The following is a 20,352-nucleotide window of genomic DNA, read 5'->3' as shown; positions in this document are numbered from 1 at the left end:
TGGGGCTTCCCCCGCTGCTCGCCCCGGGGCGCCGGGGCTCCGCTGTCGCCCGCCCCCCGCCTCGTCCCCCCTGCAACCCCCCCTTGTCTCCTGCCCCCCGCCGCTGGCTCCGTCCCCCCGCTCCCCGCTGGGTGCTCAGAGTTAGGATAATCTCGCTCGCACCCAAACCACAGCGCTCCCGCGGCTAATCCTGCCCTTTCCCCTCTCCCTCCCCACCCCGCCTCCGGCCCTTCCTCTCCCGGCGCTGCCCTCTCCCCTCCCCGCTCCCCCTGCTTGCCCCCCTGGGCCCCGCCGTTCCCCGTCCTCCCCGCTTGCCCCTCGGCGAGCCGGCGGCCGGGAGGGTGGGTGCGAGGTCGGGGCCGCCGGCCACCCCGCCCCTCCCCGGCGGGGCCGTCATTAGGCTGCCGGTTGATTACAGGGTATTGATTTGTATGTGCTTCTCCCGGCGCCGGCGGCGGCCGCTCCCGCTGGTGCCGCCGCGGCCGCTGGAGTCGGGGCAGCGCTTCCCGTCGCGGCGGTGAGCTCCCACCAAACATGTCGGCTCCCGCCGGGCCCCGGGGCGGCCCCGCTCCTCCTCAGCCTCCGCCGGCTCCTCAGCCCGAGATGCCCGACCTCAGCCACCTCACGGAGGAAGAGCGGAAGATCATTCTGGCCGTCATGGACCGCCAGAAGAAGGAAGAGGAGAAGGAGCAATCCGTGCTCAAGTAAGGGCGGGCGCATCCCTTCCTCGTCCTCCCGGCCCACGGCCGCGGAGGGCTCTTCCCCGGCCTCGGGGGCGGCACGGCCGGGGCGGGAGAGAGGAGCCGGGCGGCCGGGGGCGGGCGGGGTTGTCTCTCGCCGCCGGCCGTGCCCCGGCGGCTGCTCGGCGCCGGGCGAGTGTGGAGCGCGGCGCGGGGGACCCGTAGCGGGCGGAGACGGAGCCCGGAGAGGCCGCCGGGCAGGCAGGGCGCCGCGGCCCGGGCTCGCCGCCCGCCTCAGCCGCGCTCGGCGGGGCGGGCGGCGGCTCCGGCCCCGCACGCCCCGGCGCCGGCGGGGGCAAGGCGGCCAACATGGCCGCACAGGTGCCGTTCTCACCCGGCGTGTGCCATCAGGGGGAAGGGAGGGTGGGTCGAGACGGCGGTTGGCGCCGCCGGAGGGGGCGGATCGGCGGCATCGGGCCGCGTCCCGGCGGCGCGGCGGGCTCCGGGCTGGCGGCGGAGGCCCTGCCCGGCTTTGCGGCGGCCGCCCGGGGCGGAGAGGGACCGCCGGGGCCTAGGCTCCGGCCGGCTGGCTGGGTGGGTTTGCCACAGCCGCCATCTTCCCCCGACAACGTGTCTGCCGCCCGCCCCCGCCCCGCTGCTCTTTCCAAGCGGGAGCCCCGGCGCCGGGGGAAGCGGGGCTGCCCTGCCGCCCGCCCGCCCGCCCGCCGCGGGAACGGGCTGGGGCTCCGGCTCCGGGAGCTGTCCGCGGCCCGGTTCAACACCGGGAGCTGTCCGCGGAGGCCCGGCCCCGGGAGCTGTCCGCGGCCCGGCCCGGGAGCTGTCCGCTCCAGCCCCGGGAGCTGTCCGCCGAGCCCCGGCTCCGGCACCGGGAGCTGTCGGCAGCGGCCGCCCCTGCAGCCCTGCTCGGTGCTGGGCGGCCCCGTCCCGGCGTGCGGCGGGGTCTGGTCCTGCAGCTGCTGCCCGGGCACCGGGGGGACGGGGACGCCCGGTCTTTCCCCTCGTCCCGTGCCCCAGCAGCGAGGGGAAGCCGGGCGCGTCGGCGGCACGGGGGTCCGGCTCTGGTGAGCGACGTGGGTCATGTCCTTCCCTGGCGTGGCACTAAGCAAACTCAAGCAAACTGTTCTCCCTCGCTGGCGGAGCAGTCACGCTGGCTTCTAACGGCTTGAAAATAAGCAAGGCTACTGGTGGCGTGGACATGACTTTTAGGAGTGCCGTGAAGCTGAAGGACTAAGCAGTTTTTCATACCAAAATTAGCGTTGTGTCTTAGAAGCGTTAACTGGCCCTTCATGCTCGGTACCTGGAAGCTGTCTTCTGGGTTTTAGTTGCTGAGTTTGGAAGTCTGTTTCCAAGATTCATTGCATTATTGTTAGTGCCATAATGAAAACTTCAGATAGCATTTGTGTGACAGCTACTAAACTGTGAGGTGATCTCCTAAATACATTCCAATGCCTGTTTAAAAAGATATTTTATTGGGTGAACATTTGGAAGAATGGCAGTGTAATGTGAGCACTGGAAATAAAGTGCCATACCTCATTTTATCACTAAATACCTCTCAGTCTTATGCAATACAATTTGCTTGCTATTGTAAGTATCACATTTTATTTTAAAGCAATTTAAACTCCCTCACATGGCTAAGTCCTGTGGCATCTAAAAAAAAAATGCAAATTTTTGTCTAAAATCTCTACACTCTTGAAAATCGTTAACAAAGAAGAAAATGGAAAATTTTTCAAGTTGCAGTTTAAATATATAATAATAGCATTACAGTTTTGAAGAAGGCTCCTGGCAACTTTTATTGCAGATGATAATATTTATGATCCAATATAAAGTATGATTTCAGTATGATACTAGGATCAGCTTGAACTGTTAAGCTTACAAATGAAGAACAAACTGTTCTCAAGTAATGACAAGGTAAAACCAACTGAAGGAATGAAACAGAACTGTTTTCATTTGTAATCTTTAGAATCTCGGGAGCAGACAATAGACAAAAGAAAGGTCTTCGTCAAATCTAAAGATAAACTATAAACTTCATGTGGGGTTTAGTTTCTCATTATGTCCCACGAAAGCTTCAAGTTCTGTGTAAGCTGTGGGAGAAATGGTATGGCATAAAGTTTATACACAAAGGATAACCTAAACCAGCTCTCTCAGGGAAATGCTTTTGTCAATGGAATTTGGATAGATGGCCCACAATATTTTACGGGATACTGAGAAGTGATATGATGTCAGATGAATAACTCACCAGTTTAATTTTTCGTGAAGTGGCTCCTTGAACCATCAGGTACTTGTGTAATCTGAAAATATCTACAGATTTGTTAAGCACAACCCCTCCACCAAAGTCATACCAGAGCTTGTTCTGCATTTTTAGGTAGATATTACTGAGTTTAATTCTCTTGGCAGATGTTTTCCTTCTGTCAAGAGATGAGAAAGAAGAAGAAAGAAAAAGCCCCATATTTATATGAATGAACTACCATTATTGCATAGAGATAAATACAGAGCTAAATCCTGCAGTTTTTGTTCAAGTGTAATTCTCCTCGAAGGCAAGCTCCTTTTGAAGTGGAAGGTATTTTTGTCTGACTAAGCAATAAAATTGTGTCATTTCATTCCATGGAGAAATATGTGAGGATAAAAAAGGATGCTGAAAACAAGAGTTGACATTTAGAGATATTATCACAAGAACAGTTCAAATGTTGTAGAAAGGGGCAAGCATGTATTCCCTCTAATTTTTTTTTTTATAATTTATGGTAATTGAGTGTCAGTATGAATGGCTAGTCCCTGGGCTCTGCTTCCTTTCTCCATTCTATTTCTATTTTGTGCTTTTCAAATTCTTATGCTGTACCCATCACTGTGGTATTTGAGCATCTTCCAAAAGTGCATTAAGTAGTGTGACTCACATCTGTAATGTGGACTATTTATTCTTTTCCTTTCACTCCCTGGGGTAAATATGTGTGGATTTAAAATAGATACATAACTTCTTCTCCTTCTGCCTGTTTTACTCTTTTTGGGGAAAGGAAATGCAGATGGTATTGAGTTGTAATCTGTAGGAATAGTGATCAGGTCAGCATGAATTCTTGCCAGGATTTGCTGGAACATGATGGCATGGAAAGCAGAAGCTTTCCAGATTTGCTCTCTCCTTTGGCCTGGTTCAGTCTGTGAAATACGCCCAGCTACAGTTGTGCACTGTGTTCCTGTTGGCAGAGCTTCTCTTTAAAAAGGACGATGGGCAGCAAACTCTGCTGCTTTGACTGTCTCTCTTCTGGAATTTTTGGGACCCTTGGAGTGCATTTTGAATGTCATGTGTTAGGAAGGTGCCTTTTTCACAAGGTTATTGGACATATATTTTGCATAATATTTAATATGCGTAATGCACGACACTCAGAGAGAGTGAATTTACGCCTGTACATGCGGTGTAAGTCCTTCTCTGCTGTTATAGGAATATTTACATATTTTCAACTTTTATCTTTGTGGGTGTTTTACTTCCATGCATATAGAATAGAACTTTTGATGATGGCTTTTCCTTTACATTATGCACGTCTTTCCTCTTATAAATCCTAGTTTTGTGTGTGTAAGCCTTCTAACAGATTTTAGATGGCACATTTCCTCCATACGGATTGATTTGTGGGATCACTCTTGTGCTTTTTTACTTTTAATTTGTGATTTATTTCTATATCAAAAGGCTGGCTTGAGAGCATGCACACAGAAAAAAGATTTGTAGAAGATGTTAGGATGCTGACATTATTTGTGAAGACTTATATTTCAGCCTGTGTGATGTGCATATTTACTTTTCTACTTGCAGTGTCACGAGTTTCCAGCTCCTTTGCCTAACTATTCTAAGGACAAAATGCTCTCCTTGTAAAGTCAGACTTGCAGCTCTGAAAATACACACGTTTCAGTTTTTTATGGGTATGAATCTACTCCTACTGAGACAGTTTGTCTCAGTAGAAGACTATTTTTCCCAAGAGAAACTTCATTATAAAATCATCCAGCTTTTCATATATTTGCAAAGCATTACAGGTTTACCATGAGCTCCTGACAAAAGATCGCTTCTCTATGTGTGTGTGTGGCTGAAATCAGCTGTCATTGTCATCTGCTTTATCCAAGGGGAGAAGAAAGCTGGTAACATGGTGGGCTAGCTAGAGAATGGTGGCTCTCCATTAGCCACCACTGTCAAGTCCACAGTAAGTTTTAGGAAGGCACAACTGACTGCAGCCTTGCGTGTGCTCAGTTTTTGTGTCCGTGATTGCACAGCCATGGTAAAAATTGGGTAGCTCCACAGACTGCAATAAAATCTCTGACAAGCAGACTTCAAAGAAGCTAGACTGTGTGGGCTCCGTATGGCACCATGGGTGAGTGAGATGTGGGGCAGGAAGCTGGGCCGGGGGGAGAGGAAGCAATAGATTGATGGCTGTGAGTCACAGCAGTGTAAATATCTGCCTCAAAAAGCTATTGTGCTGCTTTATAAATAATTATCCTGGTTTATAAATAACCAGCTCTTCTACACTTCTTTAAAAGCATTGTATGTTTAGGATTTAGGTTTTGGGGCTGGAGGGATGACAGAGACGTAGGTGGTGATTATAATTTTTGTTTTTTGAAAACAGAGATATGTATGTGAGAATTTCTGAAGTTTATAGCGTAATGCAAAAAGATCTACTTTTGGCTACATATAGTAAACTAGGACTCCAGGCAATGTTACGTTGTTTAAGTTATGCTTCCGTAACTGTTTTGTCTGAATCTGGAATGCTGATCGGAACAGTCCATTGTTACACCACTCATGATTTGCATTTGTTTCTATGAATTATACAACAAAATATGGTCAAGGTGACTTTAAAAGTAGTAACTTCATGCAGTGTAAAATAAGTGCAGGGGAGTTGGACTAGATGGTCTCTAGAGGTCCCTTCCAACTCTGAAAATTCCGTGATTCCTTGATTCTGTGATTCCGTGGTAGTTAAACAAAAAGATATTGTTGAGGAAGACGGTTGCCTCCTTCCCTGCCCTGTCCTGCCCTGCCATCTTCTCTGCCCTTTCCCCTCCCTACTCTGCTCCCTCCTAATATTCTTTATCATCTCCCCTTTCGTTTCAACAATTTGTACGGCTTTTCGGGCCTCTCTCAAAATTGTCACTATTCCTTACTCTTCTCTCTTACCACATGCTTAGACATTTTATATTGTAGATAATACTTGTCAGGATGTTATGGCTTGTACCATTTGCTCTTCAAGAAGACCCAGTGTTTACCACTGTTCTCTAAAGCATCTAGCACAATTTTGGGCACTGTCTACAAATAATAGCAGTAGTACTTCCTCTTAGTGACTAAGCAGAATGTATTTGGAGATTATACAGACTGGCAGTTACACTAATTACTGGGCCTACTAATGCGAATGTTGAGTAAAATTTCAGAAGACTGCAATAGTGCTGATGTTCCCGCATTCAAGACGTACAAGCAGGATGGGTTGGATGTAGAAAGGCCTGACATCATATGACGCCGAAAAATAGAAAAGCTGGTACAGGATTTAGTTAACAAAGAACCCCAAAAATAGATATTTAACACCAGCCAGTATGTGCTTTCTGCAATCTTGTCAAATAAATCTGCTTTTGCACTTCTTTGAAACAAAAAGAAGAAAACATTTAATTTTACATCTGAAAGACAAGAGTGTAGATCATAATTTAAGGTGCTGGGACTGTATCCTAGAAAGCAGTGACTGGGTGAAATTCAGTGGTCTCTGGAGGTGAGGTTAGGGGACTGAATGGTCCATTCCGGATTTTGACTGCATGCATCTGTGAGCTGGGTAACATCTAAATAACTGAGAATGTCAAATAATTGATTTTTCCATTGAAACAACAGCTTAATTAGTGTATATACTGTAAGTGCAAAAATACACAGAAGTGGTAGGTTACTACAGAACTGATATAAAATGTGTTTTTACCTTGCCGATGAAATTTTAAAATAATTGCATATATTCAAAGTTCTATAATAAGGAGGAAAAAGTTATAATAGTTTGAACTTTGAAATTTAATCCAGTGGAATGTGAAATTAGCCAGGTATATAAACGCACAGTTTTTATCTGTGAGGTAGATCTGACAGGCTTGGGAATTTTCTTCAGCTGAATGCCTCCTCTCACCCCTCTGCATTACTGCCTTCCTTAAAGTTTTACTGCCGTATTCACCGTCAGTCAGGTTATGGAAGTTTCTAAGTCCATTAGGCCTACCTCTTCCAAAAAGGATTTTTTTTTGTGTTACCATCTTTCCTTTTCCCCCAACATCTTCTCTGATGGCTTTTTTGACAGGAACTTGGGGAGATAAAACCCAAAAGAACACAAGAAATGATGAGTTATGATCTCTTCTATACTTGTTTGACTGCAACAGACATTACACCTTAACAATGAGCTTTGGGGTGGGGATGATTTTTTAAGTTAAGATTAGATCATGTGGGATGTCTTAATCATATGTCTTACTATATCATGGTTAATAGCTACAAGTTATCATAGACAACCTAATTTCTTTAAAAGTGGGCAAAAGTGAGTCTTCTTAATTTAGACTCATAAGCGGGAGGAATCTCGTTAAATACTAATTGTTTAAAAATGGCATTCAAAACCAGTTGTCTTTCAGACAAATTAATTCATAGTATAAATCTTAAGTTTAAATCAAACCACATTGTTTTCAATGCTTGCAGAGTTTAGATTTTTTTCTCTTTTGTAGGACTACGTGATGTAACAGGAGGAACTGTTACATTCTTGAAGTAGAACTGTCTGTTGAGGGTATATTATAGTTTGTGAATAAAACCAGTTTACATCTAAACTGGTAGTGCTTTTGTAAACTCAGTAAACTCCATCAACTGCATCTTCTGATTTGTTAAACTTCTGATGACACAATAAAATTGCAGAATCAGTGCTGTGCTGAAAAGCTGCTTCTGCATGATATTATGTTGTGACTGTTTCCTCGTGATGTTGTTTCTCCAAGGTATTGTCTTGAAGCTGCAAAGGGATCAGTCAGGAATGAGATTATAAGAGCTGATGTAACAATGCAAGATTGTGTAGGGGAGTTGTAGTGCATTTAAGAAGTTAATACGTATCATTTTTGGAGAGTAAGAGTTCAAAGTAATTTATACTGTTCTCTGCTGTTTTAATTGAAGGTGGAAGACAGTTCTTTTATAGTCTTGAATTCAAATATCAGCTGTCATCACATTTCTATGCCTAAACATGTTCGCAGAGTGATCTTAGTTGTATTTCAATAAACTGAAATCAAATTCATGCACTTTGATACGGACGGAGTTTATAACAGTCTATTTTATGTGTCTTTAGTTTTGAAGTTTTGGTATGAGACCCTAAAGAATATCTCTGATTTGGACTTTAAACTCTTATTAAAACCATAGTGAGATATCTTGTTTGTTTTAGCAGAAGTTAGCGAGAGCTAAACTTGTGTTTCAAAAAAAGCCTGAGCACTTCTACTTAGAAAATTCACAAAGAAAATCTTTAAACTTTAAATAAAACATAAAAAAGTTATTTTCTTTTTACTGTCTCTGTGGGGTTGGTTCTTAAATCTCATATGAATTTGCTTACATACTTCCTGATGACTTATTCTTTCTTTATTTAACATTAATATTTTTGAGGTGAATGGTTTCTTATAGCAAATATTATATTGTATTTGTACACAGAATATTTCACAGGTCACATAGCGTCGCTAGGTATTTGATATAATGCGGCATTTTGGTTGGATGTATTTGTGAGGGAAGTCTTTCTTTAGAATGTGTATTATCTTAACCATATTGTGAGTTAGAAGCAGTCAGCCTTTTTTTTTTTTAAATATTTTGCAACCATATTTCATGTAACTTTCACAAATAAGTACTCCAGTGTGTTAGAATTTCTCTAACTCTTGGTGCATTTATACATTTTTCTCTTTACAGAGAGGATCAGTGAAAAGTAATGCTGTTTAAAGCCCAGATAACACATAGAATAATAGAAAATAGGGCTGGTTGGGACCTCAAGAGGTCTCCCAGTTCATCCTTTGCCTCGAGGTATGACCAGCTGTAAGACAGCAATTCCTGACGCTTGTTTGTCTAATCTAGTGATGCCCAGCTGTGAGGGCCCACCTAGCCAGTGAAATAAACAGGCGCCATGGCTGAGGCCAGGGCACATAATGGACAATACACAGAATTTGAGTTAATCAGCTCTGCGAGAGCTGTGCTGCCTACATAGGAGAAGTGGGCCAAACAGATCTTAGGGTAAAGCTCTTGGATCCAGTATGAAACTTTTACAGTTTTTTCAATTGGTAGTTTACTACTGAAAGGCATGGGAACATCGAATCCAACTACTGACCTAACCAGGGATGGAGGTTCCTTGAGCTCCCTGCGTAATTTGTCTAAGTTATTCAGAGTCATTACCCTTACCATTAGATTTTTTCCCCTACTGTTAACCCTACATCTCTTTCCTGACATTTGCCACTTACTCTGTCCTTAATGGAAATGCAGAGCAGTCTGTTACTTTTCTGTTTGCAGCAACTTTTTATATATTTCACAAATGTGATCATATCTCCTCTGGTAGATTCTCATCGTCTCCTTTCTGTAGACTCAACAGGTCACATTTTCTAGACTTTGGCCATTCTCGTTGCTCTTCTTTATATAATTTCTAATGTCTCTTTTTTGAAATAGAATGTCCAACATCAGACACAGTATTCCAAAAAAAGTTTATGGGGAGAGCACAAAGATATCACCGTATGTCTTGCATAGAACACTTCCCTTGTACAGTCAGTGTCATGTGTGTTTGGGTTTTTTATTGTGATATAGCATTATGGACTCATGGTTAGCTTGTGATCTACTATACCTTACATGTGTTTTTCTGCAGAACTACTGTTGATTCGATCATTTCTCATTTTGTATTTTGAAGTTGATTACTTCAGCTATGCAGAGTGTTTGTCTTCATCCCCGTTGAGTTGTATTCTGTCTGTATCAGGTGCCTCTTACGAATTTTGCATTAGAGTGCTTAAATAAAATGCACAAACAGCCCTTGGAGCAAGAATGAGGATTTGCCTCTAGAGAGTAGAGCTATTCAGACTTTCTCTTGCTTGTCCATACATTCACGTTCCTGACTGCACAGTTGCACAAGTTCAGTGGTAGGATGCAGAATAATCTTATTCCAGTTTTACCCATAGGGAAGAGAGAGCTATGTTCAAATCTCTGCAAGCTGAGAAGGGTCTACAACACAGGTCTTGCACCTCCTTGGAAAGACATAACTGCTACACTGTTGTAAGGGAAGTAGGTGCGGAATAAATGGAAGCTGCTGGCTGACTTACAACACATTTGACAAGAAAGTTAAGATCCCAAAGATACTTAATTAGTAAGGGTCTAATGAAAATAAGTAGATGGGTAGTGGAAAGGGATTGTCCACATTCCTGACTGTGGAAAAGTCTGCTCGCACCATATTACATACCAAGGAGTCCTCATAGGGGATAACCAACCACAGTCATCAAAATAAATCAATCATTAGCTGTGAGTCCTCACGAAATCCGACTTCTTTAGGTTCAGCACTCATAGGACTTCTTGGTTAATGAAAATTATTATCTCTGTTTCGGTATCTTTTTCATTTAGATATTTATATTTAGAGCTTGGGTTAAGGATTGAGCCCAGAGAATCTCTGGGATTCTGACCAGATGTGAATATCTACAGTGTAAGACATCTACATCTGAAATTGCTTAGATTCAATTTAAAGCAAATGGAAATAAAAAGGTGTCTTTAGGATGTGATCCATCTCATGCTAAATTAGACATTTCAAACAGGCCAGGTGAATTGCAGAGCCCATTTCTGGCTATGGCCTTAAAAAGAATATAGAGTGAATGCGTCCGACATAGAGGTCTACCTTGTAGTCATCTTGAGCTGGGTAAGATGAATCTCACCCTCAGAGTTCCGGCTTTGAGAGTAACTCTTCACTATTTGGTCTTATAAGAATGCCGTAGCCACTTTCCCTGCTGGTGCTGACTTTTATAGTTCTCCAGATTTCTTTAGAAGCCTGTTTGTCAGTCTGCATCTTTTGCTTATATTTCAATCAATTATTAATTAGGGCATGCTCATTTAGCCATATCTTTACTATTTAAGACTTACTGCTGGGAACCTGAGTATGTTTCCCTTCTAGTCCAAGGTTATTCCTAGGATTTGATGTATCTTTTATACTAAATTCAGAAAGCCTTCGAAGAATGAGATCTAAAAGAAGACTGTGGAATACGAGATCTTTCCAGCATGTGGGATTAAGCAGACCTATCAAAAAAGGTACATTGCAAAGAAAATCTTCACATGCCATTCACCAATAAGAATGATTAGTGGATATTTTAAGCCAGAAGATAGAATCTCATAGTTGCAGCTAGTCTGATTGCTAGATGAGAAGTTACAAACACAGGATTTGTCTACTACTTGTAAACTTAAAAGAGCGTGATATTAAGATGTGAAAAAAACTTCTATAAACTAATATAAGCTGATAATTTCTTTCCACAACTCACACACGATCTCTCTTTTGCCACGAATCAATGGAAGTTAGAGAGATTTCAGCATGTGCTTTGTCTTCTATGCTGTAGTGGTAATGGTTTTAAACTGAAAGAGGGGAGATTTAGATTAGAAATGAGGAAGGAATTCTTTACTGTGAGGTTGGTGAGACACTGGAACAGGCTGCCCAGAGAAGTTATGGACGCACCATGCCTGGAAGTGTTCAAGGCCAGGCTGGACAGGGCTTTGAGCAGCCTGGTCTAGTGGGAGGTGTTGCTGCCCAGGGCAGGGGGGTTGGAACTAGATGATGTTTAAGGTCCTTTCCAACCCAGACCATTCTATGATGATTCTATGCTTTGAATTTCTCCTTTTCTGCCAGTTAGCCATTGCTTTAATAATATTTATTTAGCTACTGTGTATTTACAAGTTGATAGGTCACTTCTGATAGTAGCTTGTAAAAATACACTATCTCATTGCTATGCATTCTGAATTCATCACCTTCTTGCTTTAAAAGCCTGGATAAACGCGTATCTGTGGAAAATGTTGTGTGGTATAGAAATCAAATATATTTTTGCTGAATCAGGCCCGAAGACAGTTTGGGAGCATGGGTTTTGATTCAGCATGATTTCATTAATTTGGTTAGTCATTGCGATTATGATTCATTTCATTCTGTGTAACCGACTGCTGCACAGTAAGTGACAGCTGAACCATGTATTATCTAACAGCTAGAAAAATAGCATCACTGTCACGTTTAGAAGGCTGAGGATTATACTTCTATTGAACACGTGTTTTGTACTAAAGTTAAAGCGCTTCGGGAAAATCTTACTTCTTCTCAAACTACTTGTAGCATTACAGATTTGAAATACCACAGTAAACAATATGAGCTATTGAAAAAGAAGAACTTAATTTTAATCTATGAATAGAATGAAGCTTCTTGTTCTGATAATAACTTACTGGCTTTTTGGATTGGTTGTAATATTATGCGTGTGGATGCTTTGCTGATAGTCTGATTTACATCTAAGTGATAGGGTTGAGGAGCTAAATTTAACCGAATGGGAAATATTTCTCAAGGGCTGATATTACTTCCACGCTAATGTATATCACATCAGAAGATATTTCAAGTGAAGCAGTAATTTTAATTATTCTGCTGAACTCTACCAAAAAGGCCAGGGAGATTCAAACATTAGCAGGTTGTAAAGTTAAGAAAAACCCAATATGACTGAAAGAAAATCGCATTTTTACCTAGCACCCACATTTCTTTCTGAAAATTGTATCTTCCATCTTTAAAAACGTGTATCAGAAAATTCAAATATATTTTTTCCGGCCTTGTTATCTGAAAAAATGCTGTAGAGGGTGCTGTGAAGGCACTGAGCCAAGAAAAGGTATTTTCAGGGTAGAGTACAGAGAAAGTACTTGGTATTTTAAAGCGTTGGATTATTCTGTCTGCTTGATATCTGAACATGCAGGTGGCCAAAGATGAATGAAATTTAATGGGCTGTAGCTGAGCACTGATGTACATTCATATATTATGAATTTATTTAGGTGTGGTTGGAAGATAAGTGTTTTTAGCTACTTTGTAGTGTTTATTTGAACATGTCTTCCACAGAATTTACTGTGTTCTTGTCTAAAATTTGGCCTGAGTTATACACTTGAAAAGTCTTCATAACACAGAAATTGTCTTGTATAAAATAAGCTTTTATTTGGGGAGAGGAAAAATATGCATTTAGTTAGATTTTTAACTATTAGTATGAATGGTTATATTTGTTCTGCACAAACAAGAGTGATTATAATTGTAGAATTAGGCCACAATCACACTGATGCTTACGCCCCAACTTAACTTCTCAGACATAAGTAACTATTTCTTAAATAAGCAGGACAAATTATTTGCAAGTAAGAGATTCATTAGTTAAAAGGAGTGTGTGTTAGAATAGTGCCTTTGTTTAGATTTCATAATTTTGCCTAATAGTACTTTAAAAAAAAAAAAGCATTTACTGAAACCAGAGTTTCACTATGGAAGTTGAGTCATGCTTCAATAGTTAATAATCATTTTGGGTTTTTTTCAGTTTTTAACCATTGTGCTTATAAAGAACATACAATATACTTTGCAAATGACAACATCTACTCTTTTAATAAAAAAGGATTTCCTGAAAGTTTACCAATAAAATTCATTAGTTAAGTGCGTCATTAAATGAGTAAAGGCACCGTTGTATATTTTTTTGGTTGTTACTATTAAAATAATTGAATAATATACTTCTAATTTTATTCTTAGGTTAAATGAGAAAGAGCAATTTAGAATTGTTAGCATTTTTTGACACTCTTCATAACTACAAGGTTTTTCTTTAACACGGGCTTAGGAGTGTTTTACTATAGTAATTCATGAAAAATTTGTCTTTCAAAGCGGCTGCTGTTCCTAACACAAGTAAGACTAAGAACTTAATAACGATGACCTACTTTAAAACAGCTCCTGCCTCCCATTGGCACTGCTGAGCGTTCAGTAAAGCTGCCCACAAGAAAGATGGTGGCATGTGTTAAAAGAGGGAAATTGCCATTAAATATCTTCTGTCATCTTGGACATAAATAACTTTTATTCATTATCTATAAAGTTACTGAATGGTTTTATCATGATGTGGAAGGAGGTTTATACAAGAGCTCTACTGTGCGTTTCCACTGCTTAATATGTTTGGTCACCATTAGTATCTTTTTTAGGGATGGTTTGAACATCTGCATAATAGTTTTTATATTTACATTACTGAAAACTATTCTATATTTACATTACTGAAATGTATTCTACCCTTAGTTCAGTTTCATAAAGTTTTTCTTCAAACAATTACTCCATGTGTGAAACAAAGGGAGGAAAGAATTGTTATTGAACTCTTGCCCATCAATCCAATTATTCTTTGCCTTTTAGTTCATAATTATGTTCATAGTGCCATAATAAACAAAAACTTACCTAAGAATTTGTATAGAAGATAGATCCATAACTAAAAATTGTATCACTTATTTTTTGGTATAGAGTAAGTATTTGTACTGAGTTTATGTGTCCAGGTGTTGGGGGTGGTCTGCAGGGGTGGCTTCTGGGAGAAGACACCAGGAGCTGACCTCATGTCAGACAGAGCTGGTTTCAGCCAGCTCCAAAATGGATCTGCTGCTGGTCAAACCTGAGCCCATCAGCGACACTGGTGGTGTTTCTGTGATAACATGTTTAAGAGAAGATAAAAAATGCTGCACAGCAGCTGTGAGAGAGAGTGAGGAAAATGTGAAACTTTGCAGACACCAAGGTCAGTGAAGAAAGAGGGGGAGGAGGTGTTCCAGGCACTGGACCACATTCCCCTGTAGCCTGTGGTGAAGAACGTGGTGAGGCAGGCTGTCTCCCTGCAGCCCATGGAGGTGGAGGAGATATCCACTTGCAGCCTGTGGAGAACCCCACTTGAGAGCAGGTGGATGTGCCCTGAAGGGAGCTGTGACATCATGGAGCGCCCATGCTGGAGCAGCCTCCTGGCAGGAACAGCAGCCCATGAAGAGAAGCCCATGCTGGAGCAGGTTTTCTGGCAGGACCTGTAGCCTGTGATGGGACCCGCGCTGGAGCAGTTCATGCCTGAAGGACTGTACCCCCTGGAAAGGACCCATGCTAGAACAGTTCTTGAAGAGCTGCAGCTCATGGGAAGGACCCACATTGGAGCAGTTCATTAAGGACTGTATCCTGTGGGAAGGACCCCAGGCTGGAGCTGTGGAAAAGCGTGAGGAGGGAGTGGCAGAGATGAAGCGTTAGAGACTGACCACAACGCCCATTCCCCATCCACATGTGCCACTGGTGGAGGTAGAGGTGGAGGTGGGGATGGAGGTAGAAGATTCAGAAGTGAAGTTGAGCCTGGGAAGAAGAAAGGAGTGGGGGGAAGGTGTTTTTAGTTTTGTTTTTATGTCCACTATCCTACCCTGTTATTAATTGTCAATAATTTAAAGTAATCTTCCCAAAGTGGAGTCTGGTTTGCCCACGATGGTAACTGGTGAGCAATCTTCTTGTCCGTATCTTGACCCACGAGCTTTTCCATCTTATTTTCTGCCTTTTCCTGATGAAGAAGGGGAACGAGAGAGCATCTTGGTGGGTGTCTGGAAGCCAGCCAAGCTCAACCCACCACGGTATTTTGCAAATATATTTACAAAGGCTAACTTGAGCCTAAGGATGCCACTCTTCCTGGGTTCCCTGTAGAATCAACACAGCAAGAGAAAGAGTGGCCTCTCCAGATGGCAGCTCTGAGGGGATAAATTCAGCTCTGGAGCCCTGGGTGTTTCTGTGCTGTTAGTGCAGCACAGGCAGCTCCATCGGCACCCCAGCTGCTCCTTCCTGCCTCCATGACACCATTGTGGCCCTGGTACAAGTATCTGATGAACTGCCTAGTGAAAATGCTTCAGGGAAGTTAAGCTGATGAAAAATATTTTCTCCTTTGCCATTTTGGCCGAGCATTTTTTTTAATCTACAAAAAGGCACTGATCCGGTTTACTGTACAGTCCCGCAAGCTGCTGAGCTAGCACAGCTGAGGGGCTGGGAGAGATTAGCTGCAGTGCTTTTGGAGTTTCTGGGAGCAATGGACTTATTCCACCTTTATTTCCACAGTCTGCAATGACTGGTCATGTTGCAGTCATTGAGAAAGCAGCAGTCAACACTTATGAAGTCTTTTCTGGTTTTGAAGGTGTCATTTGAGGTCTATGAGTGGATGCAGCCAAAATTGGCGTTCAGAGCTTTTATCGTGAAGAAAACAAACGGAATGCTCACAGAATTTTGCTGTGGAATAACTGGGGGTGGAAGACCATTGCTGATGTTAGTTCAGATAGAATTAGGTTTTGTGTCTCTGCATCAAACAGTGTGTGCAGGTTTTTTTTCTCAGACACGTTTAAAACACTGATTTTCTGACATAATGGAATAAGTTTGTTCAGCTCATAGGATGTGGAAAGAAAGGAGAGAGGAAATACCTTTGGTGGTGCTGGCTAAGTGAATGGGCTCTAGAAAGCTGTGTTATTGTATTTTCCAATGTGATCTGGGACATAAATAATGAAAGATGAGTAGCAAAGGTCCTAGTTGTAATTGCTGCACACAGAAGCTTTTATATTTTCACAGGTGACCGGACACTCTTTTTATTGTGTAAAATAACGGGAGAGCTGCTTTGCCCCTAGTATTTCAGTTTTTCTATGGAGATAAGATCTTCTCATTGTTCAAATTATGTGATGGCATTTGCTCTAAGATTGTTTGCAATATACTTGAAATGTAGGCTACATTGATATTTTTTTAAAAAATTGACATATCCATAACTTTGTTGTAATTTAATCTGTTATTAAAACATCATTTTAAATAGTGAATCCTGTAGATGACAACAATTATGATTGATTTTCAATATGCTGGGGTCCTGAACGCACAAACTACTGAAAGTTTGTAAGATTACGCAGACAAACACAAAGTGTGAATTTACCATTGCTACCGCCTATACACGCCAACGCATAACAAAAAGACAAACGTTGCATCAAAGTATTTGGTTTTTTTCTAATTGTAATAAAAATAATTGATTATAGACTTGCAGACTTGTGCATCTGATATGTAGCCTCATTGACTTAATTGAATTTTTTGAAAAACTGACTGTTTGAGAAATACAGCAATTAAAAATATCACCATGCTAGTAGCAATTTCCTGAATGCCTACCTAGCCATCTTATTTTTAAGCAGTGCTATATTTAGAGGGACATTTCATTCTTTCAGAAGAGAAATAAATCTATTGGGACTAGGACTATTATGTAGGACTACTAAATATTCACATATTTTGTACTACTTGGTTGCTAATATTATCCCAGTATTCATTAGGAGCTACATTCTACTATTGGTTAGAAAATGTTGCGGTGGTTTTTTTTTTCCTCTTGGATTGCTATAACAGTCATCTTTGATCTGCATTTTGTTGAAAAATAAAACAGCTGTCCGCTTTCTTATGCCTCCCCTCTAGACTGCTGGTAAAAATTACTAGAGAAGCAATATTTTAACATGTTAACCTGGATTATATCCCCAAATGAGTGTGATGGTCCTCCTTTCAGAATCAAAGCCCAGTCTTCTGGAATGATTTGCTGTCCCCAAATATGAATAAATTATACATTTTTAAAATGTCATATTCGCTCAGAAAGCAGCAATTTTATTAAAACTAACTCGTTCCTTTTCAACATTTTTGCTATAAATACCAGACACAAATTTCTGGAGGATATAGTAGGCTTGTACTTTTCACAGGTTAATATGCAGACCGTCTCAGTGGCTGGTTGAACAAATGTCCAGTGTCTGACTGGATTAGTGACTCCATTACTGGTTTGTACCGCTGGCTTGAATGTCTGTGTTACAGTAAAATGTAAAACTAAAAGGTATTTCTTCCTAATGCTGTATGTAAAGAAGATGCACTAATATTAGACGTTTCTCTCTGTAGAAAATGAGTCTGGAACTTCAATAGACATATCTGAGATGATAATGGAATAATTCTGAAAAAAGGAAGATATTATGGAGGGCATGTTCATCTTAAACAAGACTTTTTTTCCATCCAGGAAGTGATCTATTTCTTCCAGTGCTCCAAATATGTTTTAAATTATATAAGTACTAGTTTAGTATTTTTAACTTTACTTACATTTAGGTTATACAAGATAGGATTTTCCAATTTTCATAATTTTATATCTATTTTATATATAGAAGTGTTCTGGGAGATGACCATTCAAGTCTGTCAGTCCTATAGATTTTAATACAGACTAATTTTACATTATACACTTTCCCCAACTCAGTTTTTATGGATGGAGCTTATAAGAAAATATTTGGGTTAAACGACATCACTGGCAAATAAAACACTTTATTGCTTTTTTGTGATGCTTTCCTGAAAATTTTGTTTCCATAATAAAATGATTGAGCCTGATTTTGGTTTAACTTGCATTCTTTTATTCTGTTATAAGTCTACTGATGTCATTAGATCACTTCTGATTTAATCTTACTGTCAAAGAAAAAAAATTAGGCCCATTATTCCTCATCATTTATGTCAAAACCTATAATAGCTATGCGGGAGTGAGAGACTGCAGACAGCCTTGCTCCTCTCCTGTAGAATTTAAGCAGGGAATTTGTAGTTCCTGAACTGGCGTTGCTGCCTGTGGAAGGGCGGAGAGAACAGCAACCTGAAGTGAAGTGTTGTGCCCATCCTGGGGAAATCTTGAAACAAATAAAAACCCCATTCTGTCACGTTGGAATTGTATTCTTCAGTCTCATAAGAATGCTGCCATTTTCACTTGATACAGCCAACCATACTGTATTGTCATAATCATTATAAAGGCTTCCAAATTTTCTTATATTTACTGTTGATGCTGCTTGAGTTGGAGGTGTTTGTATGGAAAGCATGGGTTGTAGACTGGCAGCTAGTATTTTGCTGACGTCTTTATTATTCTTACACAGTAAGGTGTTTTCTGGTAATTTCTTCAAATATTGATAATGTTTTCCCTTCTCTAGAAGTGGAGAAACATCATAATGTCCAGTGTTCCACTGGATGTAGATAAGTGGATAAAATCTGTAAAATAAATACAGGAAAGTGAGACAATTTGCCCAGAATGCTCTAGCAAGAGAGTAAAATGTCGGTTTTCCATTATAACTATTGAAATTAATCAAGCTATTCACTGTACCTGTTAAAAATGAACTTACAAAGTAGTGAAGAAGTTAGCAAGTTCACTTTTGCTTCTAGAGTTTTTTCCTTTCTATTTTTGTTTTTCTTTTTTTTTTTTATATCTTAAATACTTCATTAATCTTGCACATCTTTGTCTACTTTGTACCTCCAGATATTTTTGTGTCACATCGGTTTGTGGAATACACACAGTATGAAGGTTAGCATTTTAATAAACAGTGAAACTTGTGTACATTCCACAAACATGATCAAGCTTTGGGGTTAAAGTTCAAGAATAATCACATGGCTAGCAAGTATTGTGCTCACAATAATAAAAAGTAAGGGAGTTGAAGGAAATTGCAACTTGATATCTACTCTTATGACATCATCTTGTCTATAGATACAGCTTTAGGGTTTTATTTGTTTGCAGTAGATAAAGGGAGGACAACAGGGATTTCAGTGGTTCTCATTCTCCTTTTTTTACAGCCAGTTAACCAGCCTTTAACAGCACACTCACTATTTGAGTTGCTTGAATCAGTTTTTCTACCAATTTTCTTGAATCTAAAAATATTTGAAGAATAATTCTGTTTTAAAGCTAAAAGGAAGCTATTTAACTAATAAAGTGCAAAGGAGAAATTATACATGTGTTTCTCTAATACTAAAAATTGAAAATGTCCTCACTGTATATATGATTTTTATGAAAAATGTCAATTATTTTTGAAAAATAAGCAATAAAAAGTCAATTTCTTTGGGGGTCTCATTAAGAGAATCTTTCTGATTGGAAGTTTTTTACTGTCTGTGTTACACTATAAAACACTTCGGCGCTATTTTATCTGTAGTGGATAATACGTCAAAATAGATGTCTTATTGTCTTGAATGATCTTTGTCCCGATATCTTTCTTTTAGCTCTTTTTGGTGGCAAATCCCTATATGTGTGTTGCTAAAGGAATACATCTTCATGGGCGCTAACAAAATTAACTCTTGTCTGTAGTTAATTTATCCAGTCTAGTCAAGTAAGAATCAAAGTACATAAATTTGAAAAGGGCGTATTTAATTAACGTTATTTCTAACAGTTGGCGTTTGATAGCTGAAGCTTTTTTTTTTGCGCTGTCAGCTGCACCATTTCAAACTGAAGTGCTGTTTTTAATTTCCTTGTGACAGACAGCCGTGCCAGTCAAAATGCGAGAGCCAGGATGCTATCAGTTTCTCTTCACTTGCTCATTCACTTTCTTGCTTTGCTACAACCTACTTGTGCTCTCTCAATCTGTCAGACACACTTAAAGGAAGTTGTAGTCTACATTTCTACACTAGTTTTGTTTTCCCATGTTTCCTTATTTTAATAAGCTGTTTTATCTGGTTTTAGTTAGAGCAGATTGATCTAAATTCTCCAGAAGATGGATGGATTGAGTCAAGGCGCCTGTAAGAACGACATCAAAATGCTGAACAGGCAGTGAAATCACCCTACCCCCTGAAATCACCCAGTGCCCTGGGTACTGAAGAGGGACACAAAGCTCTTTTCAGGGCCGGGAAGGAGACCTGCTACT

At 41.0% G+C, this 20,352-nt stretch overlaps 1 protein-coding gene across 3 annotated transcripts in view; it reads left to right on the top strand.

The window, feature by feature from the left end:
• Positions 1-534: 534 nt before the first annotated feature.
• RIMS2 (regulating synaptic membrane exocytosis 2) overlaps positions 535-20,352 on the top strand; it is a 490,283-nt gene continuing 470,465 nt past the window's right edge. For all 3 annotated transcript variants that reach the window (XM_054192248.1, XM_054192250.1, XM_054192247.1), the window contains exon 1: positions 535-704. In XM_054192248.1, coding sequence (XP_054048223.1) covers positions 535-704 — 170 coding nt within the window. The remainder of the gene's footprint in view (positions 705-20,352) is intronic.

Source organism: Rissa tridactyla, chromosome 2 (assembly GCF_028500815.1).
Source record: "Rissa tridactyla isolate bRisTri1 chromosome 2, bRisTri1.patW.cur.20221130, whole genome shotgun sequence".
Classification (NCBI taxonomy): domain Eukaryota; kingdom Metazoa; phylum Chordata; class Aves; order Charadriiformes; family Laridae; genus Rissa; species Rissa tridactyla.
The sequence above is the reverse complement of the archived record's forward strand: the minus strand, read 5'-3'. Positions and strand labels throughout refer to the sequence as shown.